The 17,506-nt window shown below is 50.6% G+C and overlaps 7 protein-coding genes and 1 non-coding gene across 8 annotated transcripts; 2 read left to right on the forward strand and 6 right to left on the reverse strand.

The window, feature by feature from the left end:
* Positions 1-2,061: 2,061 nt before the first annotated feature.
* Positions 2,062-2,886, forward strand: ASPWEDRAFT_120489 (glycoside hydrolase family 128 protein; the record flags this gene model as incomplete). The annotated part of the gene is made up of 1 exon (XM_040828988.1): positions 2,062-2,886. One exon carries the CDS (start codon positions 2,062-2,064, stop codon positions 2,884-2,886), a length of 825 nt encoding a protein of 274 aa, XP_040684058.1.
* Positions 2,887-3,719: 833 nt separating this feature from the next.
* Positions 3,720-5,683, reverse strand: ASPWEDRAFT_45950 (WD40 repeat domain-containing protein). Its single transcript, XM_040836661.1, has 3 exons — positions 5,062-5,683; positions 4,843-5,006; positions 3,720-4,789 (listed from the first exon to the last, which is right to left on the reverse strand). Exons 1-3 carry the CDS (start codon positions 5,585-5,587, stop codon positions 3,908-3,910), a joined length of 1,572 nt encoding a protein of 523 aa, XP_040684059.1. The 5' UTR covers positions 5,588-5,683; the 3' UTR covers positions 3,720-3,907.
* A 133-nt stretch (positions 5,684-5,816) lies between these two features.
* Positions 5,817-7,220, forward strand: ASPWEDRAFT_177045 (inositol phosphosphingolipid phospholipase; the record flags this gene model as incomplete). The annotated part of the gene is made up of 1 exon (XM_040831598.1): positions 5,817-7,220. One exon carries the CDS (start codon positions 5,817-5,819, stop codon positions 7,218-7,220), a length of 1,404 nt encoding a protein of 467 aa, XP_040684060.1.
* A 210-nt stretch (positions 7,221-7,430) lies between these two features.
* Positions 7,431-8,859, reverse strand: thiA (thiamine thiazole synthase; the record flags this gene model as incomplete). Its single annotated transcript, XM_040839262.1, has 4 exons — positions 8,826-8,859; positions 8,692-8,775; positions 8,138-8,502; positions 7,431-8,095 (listed from the first exon to the last, which is right to left on the reverse strand). Exons 3-4 carry the CDS (start codon positions 8,478-8,480, stop codon positions 7,431-7,433), a joined length of 1,008 nt encoding a protein of 335 aa, XP_040684061.1. The 5' UTR covers positions 8,481-8,502; positions 8,692-8,775; positions 8,826-8,859.
* Positions 8,860-9,078: 219 nt separating this feature from the next.
* ASPWEDRAFT_45956 (retrograde regulation protein 2) lies at positions 9,079-11,048 on the reverse strand. Its single transcript, XM_040836662.1, has one exon. The coding sequence runs from the start codon at positions 10,993-10,995 to the stop codon at positions 9,409-9,411; it is 1,587 nt and encodes a 528-aa protein (XP_040684062.1). The 5' UTR covers positions 10,996-11,048; the 3' UTR covers positions 9,079-9,408.
* Positions 11,049-11,592: 544 nt separating this feature from the next.
* On the reverse strand, positions 11,593-13,225 carry ASPWEDRAFT_121000 (glycoside hydrolase family 76 protein; the record flags this gene model as incomplete). The annotated part of the gene is made up of 4 exons (XM_040829039.1): positions 11,593-12,168; positions 12,241-12,690; positions 12,745-12,989; positions 13,117-13,225. The coding sequence occupies 4 exons, from the start codon at positions 13,223-13,225 to the stop codon at positions 11,593-11,595; spliced, it is 1,380 nt and encodes a 459-aa protein (XP_040684063.1).
* A 905-nt stretch (positions 13,226-14,130) lies between these two features.
* On the reverse strand, positions 14,131-16,240 carry ASPWEDRAFT_45961 (uncharacterized protein). Its single transcript, XM_040836663.1, has 5 exons — positions 16,115-16,240; positions 15,919-16,062; positions 14,687-15,860; positions 14,528-14,639; positions 14,131-14,474 (listed from the first exon to the last, which is right to left on the reverse strand). The coding sequence occupies exons 1-5, from the start codon at positions 16,115-16,117 to the stop codon at positions 14,300-14,302; spliced, it is 1,608 nt and encodes a 535-aa protein (XP_040684064.1). The 5' UTR covers positions 16,118-16,240; the 3' UTR covers positions 14,131-14,299.
* A 1,112-nt stretch (positions 16,241-17,352) lies between these two features.
* On the reverse strand, positions 17,353-17,424 carry ASPWEDRAFT_t207. Its single transcript has one exon. It is a non-coding gene; the product is annotated as a tRNA-Ala (tRNA).
* Between the last annotated feature and the right edge of the window lie 82 nt (positions 17,425-17,506).

The raw sequence follows: 17,506 nt of genomic DNA on the forward strand, positions 1-17,506 counted from the left end.
TGTCCCGCTATTCTTGACGTGTTTTGGGAAACTGAAGCAGTTGAGCTCTCCTGTCTAGAAATAGCAGGTAGAAGGCAGACGATATCATGGCAGTCTATGCAGTTCGACTCTGGTGGCTCTGCTGCTTGTCCTGCAAGTCTCTCTTTGGGCAGCAAAGATTGAGCTCTCCTGTCTGGAAACAGCGGGATGAATAGACATCCTGGCTTAGTTAGTTTTAGTTAGCTTTTAGATAGATAGTTAGTTAGTTAGCTAGCTAGTTGGTTGGTTTTTTGTTGGCCGGGATTTGATCTGCGATGACGGTGGAAGACCTTACCAGCGATTTTTTGCTGACGAAGGACTTTTGTTCCTTCAGTGTGATTAGGTACATACAAACGATGCACGACAGACATCCGACTGGGGTTCCTGACCGCTTCGAGGGAGTTCATTATCTACAGGTAAGAATGTGAAGATGCAGGTGACTTCTGGATTAGTTGACCGACGCTGATGACTGTAGCTGCATGACGCAGGATGACTTCATTGGCATTCAACTGATGGATATGGGATTGCGGTCAGCTGTCAGACAGACAGCCGTTGTGATACAGTCATACCCGATGGATGCACAGTCTTTGCCCGTATGCAACCACCACTTCCCCGAAACCACTGGGCATTCTGGGCATTCCTAGAACTACGGTGTACCTACATGGACTATCACTAACTGGCTATCAGAATCGGTAGTCCTTTGCCATTCCGCATCCCGGCGAGCCCACCGGATATCTCCCGATCTGTACGCCATGGACCGACGCCAGGAACAAGTGATACCCCGACGAATGAGTGCCCGTGGAGATGCGTCTTTTTTGTACAGATACACACACAGTACATCGCCCCTTCCAGAACAGCAGCAGCCGTGGTAGGGCCAGCAGTGGCAGATGTGACAGTCCAGGCACACCAATCAAGCTGTCGCTCGTCATGACATCCCTGCTCAAAGTCTGAAACAGCCACCGTCCACAACCACATCCACATCCACGTCAACCACGGAATCAGCAAGAGGAAAACTCTTCAGCGCCGTGGCAAGACGAGCAGAAAAGGAAGCGCACAACCGGCGGTGATGGTGAGCGACGCCAATAAGAGGGACAAAGGTAAGCCACTCCACGTCATCCGAAGAAGAACGGTTTCAGGCCGAGAGGGCAGTGGCGAATGGGAATGCAGAGGAAGAGAACCGCTGCAAGGCACTGTGGGAGCAGCATTAGCGCTGCCTTAGCGCAGCGCTAGCTGGGCAGAAGAGAGTGTCGAAGAGAGTCTAGCCGATCGATCTAGTGGGAGATCATATTGGATGGGATATAGGATGGATCGAAGGAGGATAGAAGACGAATGGAAGAGGAGATGTTGGACTGGTACTATTGAAGACGATATTGGGCCGAGATGATGGGATTTGGCAGTCCTTACAGCCAAGATGAGCGATACTCCGAGTACTCTTGGTGGAGCCACTCGCGCCCACCCAGCTGTTCTTCTGACAGGTCATTCTTTACTTTGAGGTTTGAGTATTATTTTCTGGTCAGTATTATTCTCAATTGTTGATTATGATGATCATAATCAGTCTAAATTCACGTATTCTCTGGCTGATGAGTGGCAAGTGTTACAGAGCTGTATCGGAAATCTCACTCATCTGACATCTCAAACACCACTATGGCGTACCAACACTGTGTACACTGGACTATCCTGGCGTACCACTGCTGCATCTGTCTGCCCCACTCTCGCTCCCATGGATTGCCGCTATTCAATAATCCGTCCATTATTGACGCCCTCCGCTGCCTGGCATTTATAGCTTCTTCTTCTCCCACGTTCTGCTCCTTTTTTCTTTTCCTCTTTCATCCATCACAAGTCTTCCTTTCTTTTTTCCCACACCTTCTTTCTTTCTGACCTGTTGCCGTGCACGGTCGTCTCATTCTTTTCTTCTGCTGTTTCTGTTGCTTTTATAGCACTTTACAGTCCTTTAAGAGTCCTCGAGAACAGGTCTTCTCGGATTCCCTTCCAAAACTACAAAAAATCCATTCTCTTGTGATTCTATTCAAAACCACTTTCAAAATGGTTTCTTTCACTCAGCTCATCTCGGCCGCTCTTTTGGCTACTTCGGCCCTGGCTGTCCCCCACAAGATGTCCCACTCGCACTTCCACCACCAGCGTTCCTCGTCCTCCTCCGGAGGCAAGCGTGGTGCTGCCTACAACGACGCCTCTCTCGTCCACGTCCTGTCAGGAAGCAACAGCACTGTCGGATGGGCCTACGACTGGAACATGGCCAAGAACGGCGGCCTCCCCAGCGACATCGAGTACGTCCCCATGCTGTGGGGAGCCAAGATGTTTGGCGGATGGGCCGTGGCCATCGAGACCGCCCTCTCCAGCGGCAGCAAGTACATTCTGGGCTTCAACGAGCCCGACATGTCGTCGCAGGCCTCGATGACCGCCGATGAAGCCGCTTCCGCATACAAGAACCACATCACCCCCTACTCCGGCAAGGCCAAGCTGGTGTCCCCGTCCGTGACCAACAGCGGCAGCGACAACATGGGACTGAGCTGGATGAAGAGCTTCCTCAACCAGTGCTCGGACTGCAAGCTCAGCGGACTCGCCGTGCACTGGTACGGCGAGTCCGCCGACGACTTCAAGTCGTTCGTCAACGATGCCATTTCCCTCGCGAAGAACAACAACATGGACGAAGTCTGGGTGACTGAATTCGCGCTCAACAGCGACCTCAACGGCGGGTCGACCTCCAAGTCCGCCAAGTTCCTCGCTGAAGTCGTGCCCTGGTTGGAATCGCAGGATACCGTGACCCGATATGCCTACTACATGTGCAAGGACGGATACTTGTTGAGTGGAAACGGTCTTAGCGAGAGTGGCCAGGCCTACCTCTCCTAAGCGAGTGGACTTAGTCTACTAACTGATGAATGAACGGACGGGATGGATAGGATAGGAGTTATGGTATTCGTTCTTTTTTTGGCGTCCCAAGGGGCGTACCGTGGAGAGGTGGTCTGTATTTAGGATGTGATCATCCGAACTGAATCAATTCATGTGAATTCTTTCTTTAATCTTCTTCAAGTAAATATTTGAGTTCCACTCTAGACGCTACACAATGAAAAAGTATATAAAAGACACATCTAGACACATCTAGAACTACTTGGACTGACACTAACAGTACAGTTTTTCCCTTAGTCCCTCTTAGTTTGCTTTAGCACAGAATCACACAGAAATACAACAGAATCGGAATCCTCGGTGTCTTGGCCAGGGGTGAAAGACCGCCTGGATTGAATTTCCTGAACCATGGATGGCTCTGGATTCTGTGACATGGATTGCATCAACCCCGCCAATTGCAACATCCAGGGTACAGCTTCCAGCAGGGATTAGCTGGTTCAGCTGATTGTTCCTGGCTGTTGATCCATGGTTGAGTGGTATATTTGGAAATGAGGATTGGCGGTGATTGGTGGTGGGGGTCTTGTGACATTGTTTTATGACTTATTTTATTGTTTGAAATGGATGATTTATGGTGTCTGTTTTCTTCATTTCGTGGTTGACTTAGTCATGGATACTACTTCTGCTATACGGACTGTGGATGTACTGTGGATGTATACTCCGTACCTCCTGTGGAGTTGTATAGACAGGCCAGACCCTGCCCAGAGAGTGTTCCGTGGCTTTGCTATATTGTGGATATCCGGTTGTATATCTTGTTATGGTATCTTCCGTCTTGCTGTATATGGAATGTGCTGTAGATGTAGATATAGGTAGATGCAGTATAGTGTCATATGCGGAATTATATAGACGTAGAATACAAAGAATAAGGTAGATAGTAACCACTATCGTAAACTCCAAACTCCAGGTGACCAGGGTATCCCTTTTCTCAGATACAAGTTATTGTAATGTAATCGAATCGAACAGAATCGTATCATTCCATCATCTCATCGCCGGCTTCAGCTCCTGCTGCTGCTTCAGGCGCAGCCGCAACCTCAGGCTCAACTGCGTCGGTCATGGGGATATCGTCCGCGCCATTTGTCTGCGGAACAGTTTCTATATTTGACTGTTCGGCTTCTTCCCCTGTCCCATTTGGCTGTGTCTCGGTTTGATTCTCGGTTCCGGTTTCTTGTTGTTCATCGGTTTCTTCAACCTCCTCCCATACTCGCACCGTGCGATCTAGCCCGCAACTCACCATGAGTCGCTTGTTGTTGATCTCGCACGTGTCCAACCCCAGAACGACATCGGTATGTGCCTCGATCCGCTGTAGTATCTTCTTGCTGACCACATCCCAGCAGAGGATCGACCCATCTTCGCTCCCGCTCACGGCGAACGCATCAGGCGGGATTCCTGGGAATCCGTATTTCCCAAACCCGCCAGAAAGACTGTACTTCCGGTTCATATGGCCCTGGTAAGTCTTGATGCACCGTCCATCGACATAATCCCATAACCGCACGCAGTCGTCCAGCGACCAGGCGAGGACGAATTTGCCGTTCGGCGAGAATTTCACCGACGACACGGGTGGGTTGTCTTCGTGCACGATTGTCCGGAGACATTGGCCTGTCGCTGTATCCCAGATTCGGATGAGGCCGTCAGACGCGCAGGAGACGATGAGGGTTCCGTCCCAGACGACGTCGATGCCGCCGACGGGGTCGGAGTGGGCAGGGAGAGACCGCATCACGCTTGCGGATCGTACGTCCCAGAGGAAGACAGCTTCGTCGTAGGAACCGCTCACTAGCATGTTGCCTTTTGGCGAGAAGGCGATCTGGTAGACGTAGTTGTGGTGGCCGACAAAGGGGATGGGGTGTGCTTTGCCCTGCCGCATGTTAGATTAAATGATATCCTTGTGATAGAGAGCAAGAGGCATACCGTCAACACATTCCACAGTCGGATGGTCTTGTCGTCAGACCCAGAAGCTATCGTTGCGCCCTCCGGACTCCAAGAGATGGTAGAAACACCCGCCAAATGCCCCTCGAATGTATGAATGAGCTTCCCCGTCAACGTATCCCACACCTTGACTGCTCCATCGGCACCTGTAGCAATCCACAATCAGCATCCCATCTCAATCAAAAGACCCAGCACACATACCCCCACTCGCAATCATCGTCGCATCCGGCGAAAACTGCACCGCCGACACCCCCCGCAGATGCCCCCTCAGCAAATACTTCTCTCTATAATTCAACTTCTCCGGTTTAGGCGGCGGCGGCGGAGGAGGCGGAGGCACAGGCGTAGGCGATCGATCCGAATACCCCCCACCCCTCGACTGATTCTCATTATCCAAGTCCCCTTCCTCGCCTTCCTCCTCATCCTCATCTTCCTCGTCCCCCTCACTCCCCTCGTGCGACGGGCTACGACCCCGGTTGCGCGACCGCCAGTACACATCCGCATCGACCGCCAGCTCGTCGGGACTTTCTGAGCCGCTGAAACTGCGCGATCGGGGATATGGCCGTTTGGGAGGGTAGACCTTTTGGATGGACCAGCTGGCTCTGCGGCGTTCGGCTTCATGGTCGGAGCCCGCGGCGAGTTCGTCGGAGGAGGATTCAATGGGCGACATCATTTTGTAGCCATTCGTGTCTCGCCGGCGGCGCTTGGAGGGATGGTCGGGGCCCGTCATGGTAGATTTCAATTAATGAGCCGTAAACCGGGGAATATTATCAGGTTGACTCTGTTCTCTGTCCTGCGTAGTGGTAGACAGAAAATAATATCCAAGACTCCTCGCGTGCTCCAAAGGCGGTGAGAAGCAACAGAATGAAATCATGTCTATCGATTCTCCTTAAAACCAACTCCACTCGATTGCATCTTCCATTGGAGATGACTCCATCTCAACAATAATACTCGCCATCATGTCCTCCCCCTCCGACATCCGCATCCTCACCCTCAACTGCTGGGGCCTCAAATACCTCGCCAAATACCGCCACGAGCGCCTCTCAGAAATCGGCCGCCAACTCGCCCTGGCCGATCCCCCGCCCCAAATCGTCGGTCTCCAAGAATGCTGGACGCAGCAGGACTACGAAAGCATCCGCCAACAAACCCGCCACATCCTCCCCTACGGTAAATTCTACTATGGCGGCATCTTCGGCGCCGGCCTCGCCATCCTCTCCCACTGGCCCATCGAGGAGAGCAGCATGTACGCCTACCCGCTCAACGGCCGGCCCACGGCCTTCTTCCGCGGCGACTGGTTCGTCGGGAAGGGCGTCGCATGCGCCAGGATACGCTTTGGGCCGGGCGTAGAAGACGTTGCGGAGGTGTTTACCACACATCTACACGCGCCCTACGAGCGGGAACCGAACGATTCGTACATCTGCCACCGCACCGCGCAGGCATGGGAGATCTCGAAGCTCATGCGCGGCGCGGCCGAACGAGGCCATCTCGTTATCGGACTGGGCGATTTCAACATGCTCCCTTCTTCGTTCGCGCATCAGTTAATCCGTGCCCATAGCCCCGTCCACGACGTATGGCAGGTCCTACACCCGGACTCGTCTGTGGGCGCAGCCATTGACGAAGTCGAAAAGAAGCGCAACAAACCCATCCCCACTGCTGAGTTTAATATCCACGAAAACGGAGCCACCTGTGATGGCAAATTCAACACCTGGCGCTGGTCGCAGGCGCATCAGAAGCAATTGGAAAAGGGGCAGGAGGTGACGGTTGATAAAGACTCGCCGTGTCCGAGGGGAAAAAGACTGGATTATATCTTCGTTGGAGACGGTGGGTATGCGCCGTTATTCCCGGCGCCGAAGTGGTCCGTCCAGTCGGCGCAGATTTCCATGATGGAGCGACATCCTACGTTGCGGTGCTCGTTGAGTGATCATTTCGCCGTGGAGGCTGTTATCACTCGTCAGGATGAGAAGAATGGAGAGTCGAGTTCGAAACCCCCTCAGACATTACTCCTAGCACCTAACGCTGCTCTTACACCTGATACTTACGACCGCATCATTGGGATGATTCACAAGTACGTGCAACGAGAACGATCCCAACGACGCTGGCGACTGGCGCATTTTATCGTGTCCGTGTTTGTGTCTATTGGCTGTTTTGTCGGTGTCTGGTGGACGGGCGATCATTTGCCGTATGTGGCGTTTATCCTGGTCTTGGTGAGTACGCTAAGCTTTGGGGCGGGCATTCTGGATGGGTTAATTGGGGGGCTGTTTGTGTCCAGTGAGTTGCGAGCTCTCAAGGAGTTCGAATGGGAGGTAAGGAATGCGAAACGGATTGTCGAGGATGTGGGTGGGAAGGGAAAGAAGATTGAATGATCACTTCAATCATTTGTACAATTGTATATCATACCCAGTATAGTATAATGTTAATCACTACGTGTATGTCATCTACAATGTCCAATTGAAGTAGTCAAGGAGTGTCATTCAGTTAACACTAAATCATCATTCTCATTAAAGAGAGACAAAACCAAACATTTCTGCGCAGTAACGAGCGTCTCTCGAATATCAAGCCATATCATCCGTAATTTACTCAGCACACTGGGCCTTGCGCTCGTCGAAGATGCGCAAGGTCTCCTCAGCAGCCTTGACACCACTGAGAAGCATAGCACCGAAGGTAGGGCCCATGCGGTTGAAGCCGTCAATCTCAGACAGCTCCATACCACCGATGATGAGACCCTTGGCGACCTCACGGGTGTTCTTGACGATGGCATCCTCGGCGGAGTTCATGTCCAAACCGCGCATGCCACCCAACTGGTCGACGCTGTTCATGGAGACAAGACGCTTGGCACAGAAGGCACCGAAGGGGCCGTCGTGGCCAGTGGTACTGACGATGACGGGGGCATTGATGGTGTTGGGGTCCATGCACGAGTGGTCGTCGTGGTGGAGGGTGACCAGAGTCCAGTTGGTGACAACACCGGCAATCTGGATCTGTTTGGGGTCACCGTTGGGCGAGGGGCGGGTGACCAAGTCCTCAACGGCGGTAGCGTTGAACAGCTTGACGTTGGGGAACTGGAGGACCTTGGACAGCAAAGTCGAGGTGAACAGAGAGGCGTGCTTGACAACAACGAAGTTGGGGTTCGAGGGTTCATCCTCGTATGGCACACCGAGCTCGTTCAAGAAGACCTCCGCAGGACGACGGAGGACCATGGCGGAGAAGAGCTGTCCACCCAACCAAGCACCACCACCTATACCTGTTAGCTTGTATCCAAGCATTGATATCATTCAAGACTAACCAGGCGAGACGGAAGCCTCGATAATGGCAATCTTCAAGTCAGGGCGGGCCTTGGCCAGAACGTAGGCAGTGCTGAGACCGCAAGAACCAGCACCGACAATGACAACGTCACTCTCGGCATACTTGTCGAGGTCCTGGAAGTAGCGTCTGGTCATGGCCCGCGAGACCTGGCTCTCACGGATGGGAGCAAACTTGAACTCATCCCAGTTGGTACCGAAGTGGTCCAAGAGCTTGGTCGAGGCACCGGCAACGGGAGCAGCGGCGGTCTCAGGGACGACGACCTTGCTCTTGATACCAGTAGGGGCCACAGAGGGCTGTTCAAAGATGGCAGCTGGGGGAGACATGATGAATTGTCAAGTCGATTGACTGTAAATTGTTAGCCATTCCACCACGGGAGAAAAAGGGGAAGGCATGATCCTTTCGCTGGTATTATCCAGATCAAGTTTGGCCGTATAATCTCAGAACGATCCCAGGGCCTTGCTGAATCTTGGGGAAAAAGAAACAGACCAAGGATGGGACCGAACACCGGCTCATACCCAGACGTTACCTGAGATACCTTGATCAATTCATGACAAGTCCAGCTAAAGTGAATCCATGACTTCCATCCTGAAGGACGAGGCGGATATACTTTTTTGAGTCCTATAAAACAGTCAGCCAATAGATTAAAGAAAGAAAAAGGGGAGTAGAACTTGTAAGACGAGTTGTTGGATTCAAAGTGAGTTGGTAAAGTTGAAGTTGAAGATGGAAGAAGAAGAAGAGAAGGAGGGGAAGAAGTGGGAGGAGGGGCAGCTTTAAGTAAATTCTCTCCTCCACCACAACACCACCTCACCAAATATTAATTATTCTGCTATTTCTATTTGCCTACAACCCCTCGATCGATCTTCATTGGAGTTAATTTTTATTTCTCTCGCACGTCTCTGACACGGTGCACCTCCGAAAACCTCCGCAAACGTTCCCATAAACTTTCCCGGTGAGCTTGTCGAGTAACGCCAGTTGAGATCGTCCTTGAAGTCATCATGACATCTCCAGCAAAACCGGTGCGATGATCGGCCTCATCCATGTCGAGCCAGTGTGTTCTCGACGCAAATTGACTCATTGTGGTGTGTCACGATACCCGCTGCCCCTCATCGACGGTGCTCTGTGGTCCGCGGGGTTCGATAATTATCCACGACAACAACAACCGGTTCATCTTCGTCCTCGACGGATTCTCTTACATACACACGCGTCAATCAGGCTTCTCGTATTTCCACTTTAGTGGCTTTACTGGCTTTTTCAAGACACATCAACCCCCACCCGCACTCCAGACTCTTGGATCCAGTTCTTCTTCTTTCCGGCCTTCTCGATGCTTTCCGCCCCCTCCTTCAGTGAATCCATCATCGCCAGTTGGCTGTCGTTGTTTTTGTTGCGCTGCACCTTCAGACGCAATAGGTCGCCCGTTTCCTTCTTCTTCGTGATACTGTCCCACTCGGTTGCCAATCGGATCCTCCACCCTGTCTGAGATACCCTGCCGGATGGATACACGTCACCGATGAGGGTGGCTACCCGGCCTAGATACTGACACCACCATGCTTCCTGGCTGGACACACACTGACGCAAACGTATCTGCAAGTTCTGGTCGGCAGAGGCAAGGTCTGCTCCCCATCGCTCGCACAAGATAAGTGCCAGGAGGGCGCGGTCGGTATGTGACAGGCTGTTGGCTGTGGCCAGGATTCCCGTCGTGGTGCAGTGCAGTGCAGCGGCAGCACGGGTTTCCTTGGACACGGAGGAGTGAACGAAGAGAAGATTGGCGAGAGCAGATATCAGATTACCAGAAAAGGAACCGGGGACTGCGGAAGACGTGGATGGTGCAGGGGATGTTGGCAAGGCAGACCAAAGAAGATCCCAGATTGCCTCTGCCGACGGGGGTGCGTATGGCATCGTTGCAGCCAGGAGGGGATCCTGTCTTCGCACTTCCACCGGCAGGATATCGAATAGGATTCCCTCGCGCACGCCTCCCTGGCAGAACTGGACGTGCTTGATGCCCGGCAACGTCTCCATGAGCACGTCGACCAGGACGGCCACGGCAGGAATCTGCGTGGCCCGTCTCTTCGACACGCCAAACACCTTCATTTCCGAGTCGGCCACGTCTTCCGCCGTAGAAACCATCGCATGACACTCCTTCCGGCTGGCCCTGTACCCATTGATAATGGGAATTGGATACGGCTTCGCAGACGACGACTGCTCCATGAGCAGATATCCCCATCCCCGAAACCCACCACCACAGAGGTACAAATCCAGCCCTCCCTTCTCCTTCGCCGCATCCAACAGCTTCCCCGGCAGTTCCAGCTGCGCATACGCATCTTGAAAGTTGCGATCCATCTCCTCCCTCAATTCCTTCATCACCTTCTTCTTCTTTCCCCCTTCCAACCGCTGCTTCAACGCCGCAGCCCCATAGGGAAAACTGAACGACCCCCTGGGACTAGTCGTAACTACTCCCTCCTCCTCAATCAACCATGTAATCTGCGTACTCCCCCCTCCCAAATCCATCACCAACCCCGCAATCCTCGTCGAACTACTCGCAACCCCCAACGCCCCAATCCTCCCTTCATCCTCCTTACTCAACATCCTAACCCCCCAGCCCACCCTCTCCTGAATAAGCTCCCTAAACTCCGTCGAATTCGGCGCCGTCCGCGTCGCCTCCGTAGCAAGCACGTAGATATTCTCGTCCGGAACTCCAAAATCCGCACACGTCGTCTTGAACTGCAGCAGCCGGTTTACTACCGCCTGCATGATCTCCGCTGATATCGGCCCGCGCGACCCGCTCGCGAATTGGGCATCGTAGAGCGAGATTCCCGTGCGGTCTTGGTAGAGGATTGGCATTATGCGCGTTGTTGGGGGAGAGAGGTCGGTTATGGAGAAGCGAAGACCATTGCTGGTATCGTCAGTTTATTATCAATATCAATCATGACTGAATAAACAATGAAATGAAATAAAAAAAAAAAGAGAAGAAAGCGACGAAAACGCAAAAACCAAATCAAGAAGCAAGTGAGCTGAATCAACTTGCCTCCCCATATCCACAACTCCGTAAAAGTTGCTGTTACCCCTCACTTCGGCCATATTTATCCTTATCCAATGTCAAGGGGGTGAATGTTTATTCAAAATAGTTGAGATATAGCGATGGCCTAGACGAAAGGAATTGATGAAGTATCTCAGCTGAGAAGGAAATTAAATAGCAGTTAGCAGCCCCCGCAGGTGGGCATAGGCGGGGGGATCTGAGAGTCGTATCGTAGCTGAGCTGAACGGTCAATGATGTCAGTAATAGATAATCAACAATTCTGAAAAAGAAAAAGATATTATTCTGAATATCAACAGGGAATCAATTAGCTGAATGTATAACACCATAAAGAAAAACCATTTACTATACAAAAAAATCCACTTGAAAAAAAAAAAAAAGGTATCCCAGGCAAACCCCCAATTTTAACCCGCCATAACCATCCAGACAACCATACTAGCCCAAACGCCGAGGAAAAGAGCCGTGAGAATTCCAGCGCCTGCCTTGTCGCCGGTTGTAATGGGTTTGAGTTTATCTTTATCGTCGTCGTCGCTACTGCTGCCTCCGCCCGCGCCGGGGTTACTTTTACTGTCACCTCCGGTCTTGTCGGTTACGGGGCCCGCGCCGCCCTTTTTGGTGTCCATCAGGTTGACGGAGAAGATGCGGGTGGCGCTGATTTGCTCTTCCATTCCTGTCCAGCCGTCCCATTTGGATTGGGACCATCGTACTCCGCAGGTGTTGTTGCCGTTTCCGGTGCATGATTTGGCAGCGCCGATGGCTGAGGTCTTGAGCTTGGGCATGATGGTGTCGTATGTCGAGGGGATCAGAGTGGTGGTAAATGCCAGCCAGCCAGACATGAGTCCCTTGAATAGAATTTCGTTGTTGTTGCAAGCCTCGTTCGGTTCGCAGAGGTATTCGGTCATGATATCGTTTTGGAAGAATCTCTTCATGATAACTCCGAGAAGGCCCTTGGTTCTCGGCATCCATTTTTCATCAGAGGTCTATAATTTTGTTAGCGGAGTTCGTGACATTTCTTTTGTCAGTGCTTGAGCCGAAGCAGGTGGGAAACTTACGTAGTTGTACATGTACGCAGCACCGGCCATGTAAGAACCATAGTTGTACGACCACTGCTCATTTCCTTGAGACTTGCAGTTAGTCTCGAGCGTGGTGGAATCAGCCATTTGCCAGGTCTCGTTGTTCATCAAAGGCGTCGACGCAGTCCAATCCCAAACCTTCTCCGCCCAGTCGGTATAGGTCTGGTTATTAGTATAACGGGCGAGGCGAGCAGCCAACTGAAAGAAGCCACCGTTCGAAATGGTGTTTTTCATCGCATAACCGGCTTGGTAGGGGAAGATCTGCCAGCGCAATCCACCACCGCACGTCGCGGTATCCCATCGGCCTGCCTGGGTGTTGAAGACACCCTGCGCGAGAGAAAGCCAGGAATATTTACCCTTGACATCAGGAAATTTCAGCTCGGCAGCAGTCATAGCTGCAAGACCCCAGAATACTTGGTCATCATTTCCCTGTATACCATGTCAGATAATCTGAAAACTCTCGTGATCGCAAATTGGCCTTACCAGATAACTACTGTAGTTGGCAGGCATGTAATCACCCTCACCAGCCTGCCATTCCATTCCCTGCTGAATAACCTCATTGTATTGGTCGTCGCCCGTGAAATACCAATACTCAATCAGCGAATAGAACAAGGCTCCGCCTTCCCACCATTTGGTCGGAAATGCACCAGGAATCTGGCCGGTCTCGTTACCCTTATACCAAACCATCGAACCGTAAGCGGCATTGCTAGCGGCATCCTTGATAGATTCTAAAATATGCAGAATGTGTCAGAAATTAGCCCAATTGAATCCTTCCCGTACCTTGCAGCGGAGGCGGAGAAAATAAAAAGAGAGAAAAGGATTGGTGCAGTTTCAGCAAGGATATTAAAAACATACGGGTATCGTCGATATTTAAATCAATAGCCTGAGTGACCTGCGCAGCAAAAAGCAGTCCTAAAGGGCTACAGAGAGCCCTACAGAGCCGCCAAGGACTGGACGTGAACATTTTGATCAAAAAACGAGGTCCAGATTGGGGGAGAGAGAAACAAGAGGGGAGTGGAAGAGGGTTTGGAAGAAGCACGGGTGAGCCACGGGAATTATTTCAGAATGCCAGAGGCCCCAGATAAATGCGACATCATTTTTGCTGGGTTAAAAAGCGTGTCGATCCGAGAGACTTTGAGAGTGGAGGGCGGTTTGTTGGTTGGATCTCGAGCCACAGGAGACGGACGGAAGTCGTAATCAGGATGATCAGGATGATCAGGGATACTTACTCTGATGGTTCAGTTGTCAGGATGAGTGGGTACAACACCATGGTTGATATTATTAAGGGTCGGTTGCCCTGAATCCATTCCCATCATCCATGATAACTGTATTCAGCTGTAGATATTCCCAGACAGACCGACATGTCATGTTTCTGAAAATATCTCCAACACGAGTTCGTCCAAACGTCAAAACGTCATGGCTTCATCTTATACCAGATCACGTGATTCTGTCGTTGCAGTCGGTTTCGCCCGCTGTGAAACCTTCCAAAAGCAACGATTCATGCTGCATTCAGTTCTTGCAGAGATTATTCTGTTTCTCATCTAACTGCATTCATCAATCTCAAACTACCTCCAAGTCAGGTTCCTGTCATGGATAGATCTCAACCGTCCAAGCATTGCGATCTCCATGCTTAAGCTGCGCCACGCCCTTTTAATAACCGCCCGAAGATCCATCCCCTACACTACAGCCCGTCTTTGACGACGTCATCATGTCTTGACTATCTTTTTTAACTCCGATAGTACGAATACGATTGCTTGACTGATCATATTTCAATGCTTATTGCTTCATCACAGTGCCAATTATTTATTGGTTAACTGTTATATCTCCATTCAATTATATCACTCCACCATATCCTCTCTCTCGCTCTTTTGGGGTATATATACAAATGCCAAACAGCATGTCCAGTCGTATTATCATGAAATATGTTGAGTAAGCTTCATTTTTTGTTGAGACCACAGGTCTAACAAATTCAATTCAATCCAGTTGAATGGAAGTTATGCAAAGGAGACCCTTTTAACGGTGCGAGGTAAACACCCGGTCATCCCCACAGAATATTAAATCGCGACCATTTGTTGGTCTTGATAGGCACGTTTTCGGGGTCGTTGTGCGCTTCATCCAGGGCTTCTCGGAGAGGCATGTCATGTACTGAGACGAGCTTGGTTTTGACGAAGAATTTGTAGCCGAGATAGAGGAAGAGGACGATGGGGATATCTCTGCATTTGGATTAGTATTTTTGTGCGTTTTGTTGACTCGGGGAAGAGCGTACAGATATGCAGAAACAAAGGTGGCCGAATCCCAATTGCCTTTGGTGAACACGGTGAATCCTCCTGTGAGCAGGAAGATAACGCACATCACAAGGGCAAACCAAGACAGGTATACTAGTTATCATCAGCTATGTTCCCTCCCAGCAACATGAAGTACTCACCACTCCACCAGTTGTGCCAAGGTAATTCCTTGGTAGAAATCTGCTGCGCTTTCATGCCGCGCAACATCTGGATATGGTTCAGGGCAATCGTGCCCCATGAGACCAAGACTCCGGCCGCAGTCAAATCCACCATCCAGTTGAACACCGTCAAGGCACTGTTGGAACAGGTGAGATAGGCCAGGCAGGCAAAGGTCATCTGGGCAATGGCGCATACCCACGGAACACCGTGGGATGTCGTTCGCAGGAACATCTTGGGCGCATGGCCCTTCAGAGCCAGCGCATACAACGTTCGAGTGCCGGTCAAGATACTCTGGTTAGAAGCAGACCATGCCGAACTCAGGACGACTGCGTTAATGATGGACGGGACCACCTTGATACCCGCGTCCACGGCAGCAATGACGAACGGACTCTGAGCAGCTGTTCCAGAGTCCCCTGAAAGTCGAGGATCGTCGGACGGAACCAGCAGTCCCACGATAAACACAGCCAGCAGGTAAAAGAGGGTTACACGAAAAAACACCCTCTTGCAAGCCTTGGGGATGTTCTGGCGAGGATTCCGGATCTCTGCCGCCATGATGGACAGACTCTCGATGCCGTAGAACGAATAGACGGCGTTGTTCATGACAGCCCAGAAACCCAAGAATCGACCCCAAGACCCGGTCGCGATATACTCCACCATCGGCCCTGGGGTCTTCCAGTAATGAAATCCCAGACGAGGCTGTCCCGACACACCTCCCAAATCAATAACCAATCCCATCAACACGATTCCAAGAACGAGGAGGATCTTTAAGATTGTAAGGGAAAACTCAATCTCGCCGTAGACTCGGATAAAGGTGAAGGCGACAATGGCGGAAAACACAATGAGGACGGTCACCCAGATGGCCGAGTTGAGATCGGTCCAGTACTGGATCAAGACCACCGCGGCCGAGATTTCGCTAGGCACGCCGATGAATGCTTGATAGACCAAGTTCCAGCCGACGGCAAAGGAGAGGGCTGGGTCGACGAGGACTTCGACATGGCGGACAAACGAACCAGTGACGGGCATGAGGGCCGATACCTCACCGAGACCAAGTTGGACGGCGCATACGACGACTCCGACGAGAAGATATCCTAGCAACGAACCGAGGGGACCTCCAGTTTGGATGGAGCTGCCGAGACCAAGGAAAAGACCAGTGCCCTGTCGGACGAGAAGGTTAGAAAGTCACAACAGACATTGGCGCACAGAGACAACTTACAATTGCGCCCGCAAGAGCAATCATCTGCACATGGCGCTGGACGAGTCCTTTGGACAGGTTCTTTGCCTCATGTTCCTCGACGATGCCACGTTCCTGGTCGACCGACAGGGCTTTTGCGTCCGTCTTGAATGCCGGGTCTGCACTCTTGTTCAGTTAGCCTTGATAAATCCATAGCACAGAGGCAACAGAACCATACCATATTAGCTGATCCAACACTGACCCGATTTCAGAGTAGGTGAGGATAACAAGTCCGAATCCAAGACAAGACGAATGGAGAAAACAGTTCATTATGAACAGAATCTGGATGACAGACCCACGGGCCCTATCACGCCATTTCGACGAATCCACCGTCCCCATCGAGAGGCCAACACGAGGCCATCGTGAGTGGGAAAAGTCCACTGCGTGAAAAATCATCGCGTGTTTCAGCATTGAAAAAGCTTAGCTTCGGGTGGTTTCCGAGCAGGGCGGACGTTGATTGGCGACTGGATATTCTCCGTCTTTGCCACCAGTTCGTACCTGAATTAGATCAATTCAGATTTAATTATCTGGAAGAAGGTTAAGAGAATAGAATAGACATTATTGTTCATGTTGATAGAGATGTAAATTAAAAGGTGTGGTTATGTTGGCAGTTTCAGCATCCTGGCAAAACGCCTAGTTGGGATATATCACCGAACGGCGGGGTAGAAGAACAGAGCAAGAATATTGCATAGTATGAGTGATTTCGCCATCGATGGCTGATATTGCTTATGTATGATTATTTCTTTGTATTATTATTATTATTACATATATTATTACTCTTGCCAAGTGACACTATCGAATCTTTAATGACCAGTACCAATATCAACTCGAGTCTCCACTGGAGCTTGTGTGGGGGCGCAATTTTATCTCTATGATATCTCAGCCCTGCTAAACTAGACTGAATATGGGTTTCATATGTATTTACGTTAATATATACCATTGGATTGCATCTAGTTCTGTTTGATCTCATTATTATATCCAAGAAGTATTGTATTGCTATATCGGTGTAATTTCGATGTCATCCTAAACTGTAGCCTATCTTGCCTACATAGCGACACCAAATCATCAAGCTCACCTCCATACAATGAAATCTCCCCATTTACGCAGTTAAAAAACAGCAGAATAAAAAACATGAAGTATTCAAGTTCCTTCTCTTTTGTTGGGCTTATTGCTAACTTCTTAGCAGCTGATGAATACAAAGCAGACTGGCCTGATGAGGACTGTTAGGGAGCATGCAGAAGAGCGAAAAACACAGTGGAGGCTGTTGAAAAAAGAGTGGCTGTCAGAGAAAAGTTCAGATAACTAGATATCGGATATCAGCATCTGGGAATCAACTTACTTCTGCTTCATACTCGAAATACTTCCACGTTTTCTCCATCAATGAATAAAGTTGATGTTCAAAAAAAGATAAAAGAATGGACTATGTGGGAATTGAACCCACGACCTCCCGCATGCGAAGCGGGCGCTCTACCCCTGAGCTAACAGCCCGATGAATATACTTTCTGTAATTTGCAATGCTTTATCTTATTTTTCCAGTGTTGAAGAGATGAAAGAGACGAAGATATTATAT

The sequence above is a fragment of the Aspergillus wentii genome (genome assembly GCF_001890725.1).
Source record: "Aspergillus wentii DTO 134E9 unplaced genomic scaffold ASPWEscaffold_9, whole genome shotgun sequence".
In the NCBI taxonomy this organism is placed as follows: Eukaryota; Fungi; Ascomycota; class Eurotiomycetes; order Eurotiales; family Aspergillaceae; genus Aspergillus; species Aspergillus wentii.